Source organism: Osmerus eperlanus, chromosome 21 (assembly GCF_963692335.1).
Source record: "Osmerus eperlanus chromosome 21, fOsmEpe2.1, whole genome shotgun sequence".
NCBI classification, from domain to species: Eukaryota; Metazoa; Chordata; class Actinopteri; order Osmeriformes; family Osmeridae; genus Osmerus; species Osmerus eperlanus.
In genome coordinates, this window is record NC_085038.1 from 5,865,235 (window position 1) to 5,876,444 (window position 11,210).

The window sequence follows — 11,210 nt, forward strand, 5'->3', positions numbered from 1 at the left end:
GCTGCTGCTGGTGGTGCTCTCATTAGACACAGGCCGGGAAACAGGTCAGGTGCTGTGGCCGTCAGAACCCGGACCAAAGGGATACTCCACAACACAGCCATTTTTCTGCTCCACACCAACCACGTCCATCCCTCGAGGGTCTACTCGGGTCAACAAGACGAACCTTCACTGCCACATTTACAGCATATGCCCGTCAACACTGTTCAGTGTCAGAAATTGTTTTTGGTTACCAACGTTGGCCTTATTTATCATCGGTCATGGCACTGACTGGAAAAAACATGAGTAAAAAATTCCTCGCTCTCCAGGGGGCACTGACCGAACATCATAGCTCCAGTGCTGTTGGCGTCGAGCTTCCCATCAGGCTCTCTCTGACACATGGTCACCCATGTAGGCGAGAACAGGAAGACAATCTGGCCCAGAAAGCTGGATCTCTCTCAAAGCCTGTACAGATCAGTCCATAGCAGATACTGCAGGTTGTAGCTGCACAGAAGCATACATTGTCAATATCCCCAAGTGTGGCTGGGACAGTTGGGGGCTTTATCGAGCCATGGAGGTAAGATCTTTCTGCCTGTTCTCTGAGTTAGCATTCATCAATTCCCTCACAACTAAAAATTAGCTCAGAGCACATATCCCCCTGTATGTGCTGTGCTGTAATATATACTAGATACCTCTGCTGACTGTAAAAAAGCGTTATTTAGTTTGTTTATTTTTGGTGTTGGTCGTCTTCTTTCTTTTTTTGCCACTTTTTTCAGTTGACATAAAAAGAAATGTTTAAGTAGCTTTACAAATGTTACTTCATTAAAGTTCAGTGTCATAAAACATTTGAATTAATTTCATTATATTTTTATGACTACATACTTCAAATGTAGATTCCTGTGAGACTTCCTCTCCCAGCATCTGTGGTCTATTTGCATTTTAAGAAGTTAAAGGGGCATGCTTAACTCTTGGCAACACACTAGAATATCTACCCAGGGAATTCGCAGATCACTTCACAGGGCAACAGATGTGCTCCACGCCCATTCAGCCGAGACAGAGGGAGAGAGAAGGGGTGGAAACTTTAGACAGTCTTGTACACCAGTCGAGAAATACTTGTTGCTTCTCAGCATTCGTTGGTAAGTTCTTCATGAATTTTTGATTGCTTGAATGCTTTTAGAGGGTTTTTTTGTGACATAGATAGTAATTATTCTTTCTTAAAGTAGATATGAATTTGCAACAATATGAGTTACAGCTTGATTAATGACACTAAACATGGGAAACGTTTAATTATACTCAGTGACACAAATTCAGTTCAAATTGATGTGTTCGCCATGAATAAATTATGTCACTAATCAAGTCGTTTTTTAAAGACCTGCCAATTTTTTAAACAGCTTTGTTAGATCTATGAAATCCCTTTTAGTTGGTAAAAATATCACTACTGTCAAAGACGTTTTGAGAGCAGTTTTGAATTCTCAACTATCCTTCACTTGAACTAAAAGAGTAACGTATCTTATGTCATAACATCAACCAGCCTTTTACATTTTTTTCTTTGAATCTCTCTCAACTGTGGCTCATTCAAACGTGTCTTTTGTTAAACCCCAATAGTTGTCGCCTGCATCCAGAATTAGAGATTCCATGACAACTGACGGTCCAAAATACACATACAATACATCAAGTCTCATGGCGACCACAGTGGGAGTAGCTGGAATAGAACCTACCATGGCACCTGTTCAGGCCATCACAGAACTCCTCCAGACTGGTGAGAATGTCACATTCTTTGACGTAGATTATGCCCTACTGTTCTTTGATGGGAGAGCATTGTTCACTTTCGGGAACTAGAAATGCAGAGATGCTAAGAGAGCAGCAAAAAAATAAAATATGTTTGTGACCCTCTTCTACTGTACACCCTTGTTCTGACTATAACACACACCTTAATGATAGATATTGAACCTTAACCAGCTGTGCACTCTCACTTGACTTTGTACATTGTTCAGGTTTGGCCAATCAGGGAACTCCTCAATGTGTTAGCTGTCAAATTTCCTGCTCATCAGTGTGGCATCCTTTTCTCACTTTCTGAAACCCCATTCAAAGATTTTCAAAATGGCTTTTTGTCAGCTTGGAAGACGGCAATCATCAGAGACTGTGTGAGGTAAATGGTGTAGATGGAAACAGCAGGGCAGGAGATGAGGGCTTTCTCCAAGCAAAGAAACCGACAGGAAATAACTCCTTAGCTTGAGTTCCTCCACGGGGAAATGGATCTATTTGCTAGAGAGAGAGAGAGAGAGAGAGAGAGAGAGAGAGAGAGAGAGAGAGAGAGAGAGAGAGAGAGAGCGATGGAGGAAGGGAGAAAGAGAGACAGACTGACTGACCGATCGAGATAGTGCGTGTGCGTGTGCGCGCCCACGTTTGCGTGTGCTCGCGAGCACGCATGGGCTCAGCGTCTCTGCACGTGTGGCACAGTTGAGGTGTATCACTCTGCAGGGCGACAGATTAAAGGGAGTGTCTGTTTATCATACACACTCAGGGCTCAGAGAGGAGCCTGGGAAAGGAGAACGCCATGGGAGCCGCTCCTCTGATAAGGGACAACAGACACACTCACAGCAGTTCAGTGTCACCCTCCCCCACTTTTCCACAGTACAATTGCAATTTGAACAGCACACAGTTAGGTGACAGCAAAAGACCCCCATCCAATAACAGGCTAATTTCGCACAAGAAAAGAAAAGGTTTACTACAGAAAAGGGGTGTTTTCTACACAGCCATGCTACATTGTAGTGGCCCAACAAACTGTTTCGATTTGTCATATACAACAGAAGCATAATAAGCATTACACATTTGGTTAAACTATTGCATAATTTAATTGTGTATATGACGAGAAGAAGAAAACAATTGTTCCTTGTTCTGTTTTGGTCTTCACCAAACCTTCAGCAGTTGCTGAGGGGCTGAAAATGGAGACTAGGCTCTTAAGCCTGATCTGTGTTAAAACCCAACAATGTCATAAAAGGACAGCTGTCTCCAGGATGTTGTCACTTTCCCTGGATGGCCCCCTACTGTGTTCACATACGGTGCTCGTGTCTAGATAAAGATGCGTTTGATGGAGAGCAGCCGACAGTGTCACACTACACGCTGTGTATCTAGTCAGAGAGGCCACACTACCAACCAGCAACTCTTCCTTCTTCTCCGTGGCGAGCAGATGTGTATGCAAGGCTGATGCAGAGCAGTATCCTCCAGCTGTTGACAGGCTGGTGTGACAGGCTCAAAGTGAAGCCGTCTGACTCTGGGACACCCCTTTCCATGGCTGGGCTGTCAGAGTAGTGAGAGGGAGCCTGCGAGGAACACAGTGAGCATTCTAAAATGCACGCCTGCAAGGCTGTCGAACAGCCGTATACGCTTTCGTCTCCCTGTGAGGGGAAGTTCATTGAGGTGGGACAGTCGAGATGTAGGACAGGAGATCAAGGAAGGAACGGTGTTCGGCTCCCTGTACGTGGCGCTCTGAAAACACTGTTTGTACACTCCCGGCATATTAAGTCTCATTTTGTCTCTTTAATGAGGCAGATTCAGTGTGATCCCTTTGCTCTCCTTATCACTGTGTCAACTGGCACTCCACACTTATGTTCAAGTTTGAGGAGTCAAGTAAGGCTGTATCGCCTGCTACTAATTAGAGTGTGTTTTCTAGCCTGCCTCTCACATTCTCTCACTATCACTACCTGTCAGGCATGGCGTGCAGGCCATTCTTCACTGGTAGGCCAGTCAAACTCAAGGTCATCTCATTGCCTCAGAGCAGCTTGGGGATAGTTTCAGAGGGCAATGTGGAGATACATCAAACTTGGGACTCTGCTGAACAAATGGTTTTTCACAGATGTAGCTCTGTGAACACGATGTATAGTATCCAGACATGCCTGTCCACATAACTTTGTAGCCACATAATTTGCCCCTGTTCTTTACAACAATTGTCAACATTTGAATACTCCAAGAGATAACAATCAACCTAAAACATTACTATGCTGAACAAGAAAGCATGCCCTAGACTCCTTTTGACACATGTGTTTCACAACCATTTTACATCAGGCCTAGGCAGGGCTGGAGAAAAAAAATTAACATTCTGAAGCCAGGAATGACATCATAAGGGTGGGAGAAAGGAAGTCTGGGAGAAAGAAAGTGTTGAGTTCAGCAGCATGTGAACTCATCTCCACTATACCTGGCGTGAAGCATGTAACAGCACATTTAACGGACTGGGTGTGTGTGAACAAGTTCAGCACGTTCGATTTTGAAACCACAGAAACAAAAAATGATTTAAAAAGACACACCTTTTCAACAAAGACTTGTCAGTGGCCAGTCGTTACTTGTTCTGGTATTCTGTACTATAAGATAGATCCCTTCCTTTTTAACCATTATTTTATTCAAATTAACAGCAGAAATGTTAATGGTGACATCATTAAAGAGACTGAAGGTAATTGTTATTACTTATCAAGAGGTCAGTACTGCAGTTCGCTGTTACTAGGAAATTAACTATTAATTTGCATAATCGTTATGTGCACACAGACACAGTTGATACAGAACAGTGGGTATGTATTCTTCCGGCTATTGTGCACCTCAATACCAACGCCTACAGTCCTGAGGTTACAAGTCATCACCAGTGAACCTATTTTTAGTTTTAGGAACCAGATAAGGTACACAGGAAAGGAACTTCTCACCCCTTTCAGCTTGTGAAAGCTCACGTCGAAGAGTTCCCAGCTTCCTGTGTTCACAAAATAAGTGTTGCATTTGAATACCCTTTTGAAGTGATGAATACAAAAACAGTCACACATACAGTCAACATAAATAGACTCATACAATCAGTATATCCACTGTTTAGAACTCCTCACAAGCACAAAACCATTTCCATTCATTATCTTTGGACCACTACCTCAAAACAAATATTTGGGAATTAACCGTCTTGGACTTGAAAGTGGCCATAGAGAGCGGTTCAGAAAAAACTAAACAGTAGCATGGCACAGCTAGGAGAAAGTTCACCTGGAAGGTTCTGAAAACAGACGAGCCGTACCTGCAGGACCACAGTGCCTTCATTTCAGTGAGAATATGTTTGCATCAGCAAGATGTCCGACTTCCAGACCCACCTTACATCATTCCCTAAAGGGAGAAGCTTTATATGATTCTACAGACACCAGCTGCTCCCACGACTGAATCTTAGTATAGCCCATCTCTCGTTGAACCTCTCACTTGTTCTTCTGCAGTGATTCTTTTTACGAAGTACATTGACAAACATTGTATGCAGAGTACATTTTGCAACATATTGTCTATAACACAGAAAGATCAAGTTAAGCTAATTATCTGTATTATTTATTGGTTTTGTGACTCCTGTTTTAGTAAAGGGCTGCCAAATGCATTTCACTAAAAGCCCAACTTTTTTGTGCTTTGAAAATGCAATTTTCAGTCATTTAGAAAAACGTCTCCGAACTTTTAGACCCTTTTAGAGCAAAAATCTGATATGGTTTTTGATGAAGTTCTATTTTCAATGCCCATGAACAGCCGCCAGTTACTGGATGACAAGGGAAATGTGATGCACTCTCCTTTGGCAACCAGTTTGTAAAGCTGCTCTCGGGTGTATCCAGTCCTTGTTTGTGTACTCGGATGTTTGTCAGCTTGAGCCAGTTGGGTTTGTTCTGGAGTTGTTCCATTTACTATCCTGTCCAACAGCATGTCACCACACAGGCATCCTGAGGTGCGGTCCTAAGGATTAGATGGAGCTCTGTGATGGGGAGCAGATGTCTGGGCCAGGGAAGGAGCAGAAACACCCTTCCGTTTTTGTCACTGGAGTTCATGTTAGCTTCGTAGCAATAATACTAAATCAGTATTTCAAGTTCAAATGACATTTGTATATGTTGATGATAGAAAACAGTTTAGCTTGTGTTTGTGTATCTTTACAACTGTGGTCATTTGACATTTTTCTTTAAAGCAGGAATCGCTTTAATCCTTGAAACAACTGAAGCACCTCTACGTAAGTTTAATACATAAAAAGTATTGTCTGTTGTTTTACATTTGTTTTCAGTCTTTCAGTATTTGTTTCAGTATAGAATCTAAACCTATTCATGGAAACGTGTTTATAATTAATTTCTATTTAGGGGAATTCACCGACAGACATACAAGTGAAACAACAGCCGTCACTATCATAGGTAAGTTTATTACAAACAATGATATGTTCTACAACAAAGCTAATGGGAGATAAACAAGGATAAAAGAGGACCGAATGCCGTAAAATTACATGCTTGGATGACCCATTAAACGCAAAGCTACAACAACACGTCTTCAACTGCATAACCGGGATACAGAAAGGGACAAAGGCAGGTGACAAGTGTAAGTGTGAGAGTCAAAATAAGAACGAGCATGTGAAATCTGACAGGGTGGGAAGTGGTTGTGCGGTAATGAGGGAGCTAATTTGAAAAACACTCTTCAGTCTTATTCACACACCCCCACTAACCCTTTGACAAAGGAACCTCGAGGCAACTGCCTCTCACTCCCCAATCAAACACCTCTCAAGGCCCTTCACCTCATGGGTCTCTTCCTCGTAGAGAAAACCTCCCTATTAGACCGGAAGCACCAACAGGGATTTTGCTGGCGTTCCATTCACCCTTCCCCGTCCGAGTGATGCCTCACAGGCAGAAACACTTTCATGACCTAAGGACTCGAATTAGCTTCAGCACCAAAAATCTGTCAAATCCACTTTCTGTAAAGCGCCCAAAAAACAATGCATTGGAAACAATATACAGATCCCTTGAAACCTTTTGCATGATTTGCCTGTAAAAATGCTGCTGTTAGTTTGTGTTTGTTGGTTCCTTGACAATAGGTAAATACCACAAAGTTAAAGGTGATTAAAGCATTCATGATGCAAATGTTTTCAAACTAGACACAGATCTATTTGCTCCTCCTAGCACCTGGGAGGGTGCTGGAAGTATCACGTCTGTGTAGGAGACAACAATGACACACATTCAGCTGATTATAACAAAGTCCCACAGCCAAGGTGAACAGCTGTTCCACTGCAATCATTTATACTGATCACCTACTCAATCTCTCTTTATTTAGTTCCCCCCCACTCAACAGGTGATAAGGCCTGGGTCTGTACTGTACTGTTTGTTTAATATCTGGTTCTGCCATGTGTGATCTGGATTGTTCTAGGTGCCTCGGTGCATGATTCGTCATTTTATGTTCTTGGAGGTAAGTACAGACTTTGTGATACAGCTTTTTGCTGATGTCAATGATATGACCTATTTACTACCTGTATGTAATAATAATAATAGGCTCTAAACTTCCTTTTTGCTTTTAGAATTTGTTTTGCTGCACCTTTTCTGATGCCTACATATATGTCCCTTTCCAGGGGTAATTGCTGCAGTTGCAGTGTTGTTGCTGTGTTTAACCGTTTTGGGGCTACAGTACATGTTCAAGCACAAGGGATCATACCTCACCAACGAGGAAGATGAGTATGAGTCCATTGAGAATACTGACATAGAACTTCAAAAGGACACAGCTCTACTGGAGGTTGTGGGTGAAGAATAAAAGAAACTGGAAACTCAGTTGACATTGGTCTCATACCCCACATTTGTGAGACATTTGTGAAATAAATTCATAAAAACGGAGGCAAAATGTGTTTGCTGGAATTCTAAGAACAATCCATCAAATGTTCTTTGGGGAAGGGGGGGGGATGTTGGATATTTTACTTTTACTTTTGAGTGTTTATTGGCCAGTTGATTGTAGACAATGTATGACACTTTAGACAGGTCATTCTCTGCTCTTTGATGCAAACAGTGAATCAATTGTCATGCTAGTTCACACGGTTGTACATCATGACATTAATCAAGCATATCTGCCAGATACTGTATGTTTCCAATATTGACAGCACTTAAAACATCGGTGAAACTTCAGTGGATTTTGTGTTTCTTCAGAGCATTTTTTGTAAGATGATTTTCTTTTGATATGTAAAAGCTCTTTTAAAAGACATTTGTTATACAAAGACAGCTTGAACTAAATGTGACAATTCTCAAGGAGCCAGATGACATGATTTAGTAAAGCCTGCCAAGATATTGAGATAATGGGGGCAGACAATGTTCATAGACTGTCAGAAGGGAAGATTTCAAGTCAGTAAAAACATGAGATGGTACACCTAACAGGGTCATAATATTTTTTTTCAACCTAACTAAATATATGCAATCCTAATCTAACAATTTACCCTTTTCAAACTGTATTTTATGATTAGAACTTTCTGTCTAGAACTAGAGATTATTTCTTTCAAATGCCCAAAGAAAAATATCAGAATAAAGAACTATAGTACTGTATTTTGAGATCCTGTCATTGGACATTTCCTAGTTTACTGCAAACCATAGGATCATACATTAATTGTGTTTCTTTAATTACAAATACCCGTGCCCCTGCAACCTCAGTATTAACATAAGGAATGACCTCATTTTGTTTGAGGAAAACATGAAAACAATTTATAATTATCTATTGTACATATTCTTGCTAGTTATGGGGAGACCTTTATTGTCAACAACAACAACAGAGAGGTTTCAAAGGAGAGCTCAGAATAGCTGCATCATCAGGGGACAGACTCGGAGACAGTGTCCTAGCTACAGGAGGCAGCAAAATGGGTCCCAAACTGTTACAACCAGTAAGACATTGATACTGTCAGGCTGTGATGGAGCATTAGACTGCAAAGCAAATGTCTACTGTACAATCCCACTGTAATACATTAAATGAAAGGTTAATAACCAAAACTGAATCTACAGTTCTACAGTTCTACAGTTCTCAATCTAAGTCGCTCTGGATAAGAGCGTCTGCTAAATGACTAAATGTACAGTATGTCAGCATGAAGGAGCTAAAAAAAGGGTGCCGAACCAAATACAAATAAGAACAGAAAGATTTACAAAACAATGAATTCCACAAATAATGTGTATGTTTATGATAAATACAAGATGGAAAAGAATGACAAATGTTGGGGTGATACAGCCAGTTTCTTTTGAAAGTGATTTCTTTGTTCATGTGTATGGGTGTGTGTGTGTGTGTGCGTGTGTGTGTGTGTTTGCCTCTGTCAAAATAAGATGCAAAACCCTTAAATACAGTAAACTAAACCAACGTAATTCAATGATCAAGATCTAATTTCTTGGCAATCTGTCTCTTACAATCACTTAGTTCCATTGTAAAGAATTACCATTGTAAGTCATGACAACAGGAGAGATCATATTGCTACATTGATGGTCTAAAAGATACTTTAATTGGTTGTATTCTTTAATTGCCTTAATGCTCTTTGGTGTCAAAACACACATTTAAATGCAATAAACCCCTCATTTAATTTCTGAGTGCATCCGTAGCATAGGAAAGACTAATTGAAAAATGTCAGAACAAGGAAAGCAATTAATTTACCTTGAAATTACTTTCAGCAATACAATGCCATTTTTCTTGCAATGGAATCCTCCAAGCAGCTCTGGTGATGTGCAGCACTGGTTTGAGACAGAGGCATAAATGGACCGCTTTACAATAATAATCCCCAGTCAATTTTCCAGGTTTCTCGCTATTTTTGTTTGTTTGTGTGTTTCACAAGTGATCTTTTTTGAAGGGGGAATGGAAACTATTAAAAGGTTGTGTGTGTTCCCCTAGGGGGAGAGCCTTCACATAACACCAATGATTAATATCAAGCGCTATCACATGAGGGAGGGCTGTTATACTCAGTATCAGCACAACTGGGATCCTGTTGTAGGTAAGAGGCTGCAGGCCGTTTGCCAACACTACCCACTCTACCAACACTATACTCTACCAACACTACCCACTCTACCAACACTACCCACTCTACCAACACTATACTCTGCCAACACTACCCACTCTACCAACACTACCCACTCTACCAACACTACCCACTCTACCAACACTACCCACTCTACCAACACTACCCACTCTACCAACACTACTCACTCTACCAACACTACCCACTCTACCAACACCACCCACTCTACCAACACTACCCACTCTACCAACACTACCCACTCTACCAACACTACTCACTCTACCAACACTACTCACTCTACCAACACTACCCACTCTACCAACACTACCCACTCTACCAACACTACTCACTCTACCAACACTACCCACTCTACCAACACTACTCACTCTACCAACACTACCCACTCTACCAACACTACCCACTCTACCAACACGGACCACCACCTCCATGAAGTCATCCATGAGTCCTTCTCCTGTATGTCTAGGCATGTACTGCAAATACACAAGGACACAGAATGTACTGCAAAGACATCCACGGTCACACAATCCCCCACACTCCACAGCTAACCACTAGTCAACAAGTACATTTTTTAAAATAATTATGGAATTAGCACGAGGCTACCCCTACTAAATACCACTACTAAAACTGTAGCCAGTTGTATCATATTAGCTATGATAACGTTGACATTCTCTTCATTGTTCCTCAGTTGTAAGAATCTACATGGTTTCCTCCAACCATGCAGTGCACTGTTTTTGCACCATCTAGTGGTCGAAATACAGAAGTACAATGAGCTTACTTGTACATGGGAAGAAACAAAACAGTACTGCAGTATTGTACTTTTACACATGGAATTAAAAAATCAATTTAGATGCATTCTTCTCCACCACCCCAACTCAACATTCTGATTCTGTTACAGTCAACCTCATCAGCTTGAACTAATAACTGTAGTTACAAAGGAGTCTACCACTTACTAGACTGGCCACTGCAAATGGTGGTTTTTATTGAATTTCCAGCTGACCATGGTGACTCAATTCAGAGTGGTCTTCAATTCATGTGAGGCGTTACACTGGGTGTCTCTGTCAATGCCAGGTCAGAATTGTCCGTTTACATTGCTGAGTGAGCTGGTAGACTGGCAAATTCGACAAGTGTGTTTGCTTCTATAAATAAGGTGTTTTGGACAGGCACGTGCCTTGCTGCATTGATAAACAGAGACTGCTGTTAGTAAGGCCAGAGAGACAGTTACAGAGTTATCGCTAGTCCAGACATTCAGACCATTGACCGAATGCCAGTAAAACTTTCTGGCTTGGGGAGGGAGTGGGGGCAAATGTTAGCCTTAATATGACCAAGGCCAGCAAACTGCCTGCCTTGCCTGTTAGGCTAGCAGGGATACCACACACTTAGTTCAAGCACGACCATAAGCACGGCCAGAGAAAATAGACAGAGGAAGTTGTGAAGATTATCATCATCC

The 11,210-nt window shown here is 41.5% G+C and overlaps 1 protein-coding gene across 2 annotated transcripts; it reads left to right on the plus strand.

Annotated features, from left to right (window-relative positions):
• Positions 1–980: 980 nt before the first annotated feature.
• Positions 981–8,300, plus strand: LOC134007593 (cell adhesion molecule 1-like). Of its 2 annotated transcripts, none has more exons than XM_062447166.1 (6): positions 981–1,112; positions 1,582–1,735; positions 5,930–5,971; positions 6,096–6,146; positions 7,147–7,185; positions 7,346–8,300. In XM_062447166.1, the coding sequence occupies exons 2-6, from the start codon at positions 1,612–1,614 to the stop codon at positions 7,522–7,524; spliced, it is 435 nt and encodes a 144-aa protein (XP_062303150.1). In that variant the 5' UTR covers positions 981–1,112; positions 1,582–1,611; the 3' UTR covers positions 7,525–8,300. The 2 variants fall into 2 exon arrangements, with proteins under 2 accessions (XP_062303150.1, XP_062303152.1); XM_062447168.1 differs by having other exon boundaries at positions 5,933–5,971.
• Positions 8,301–11,210: the final 2,910 nt, after the last annotated feature.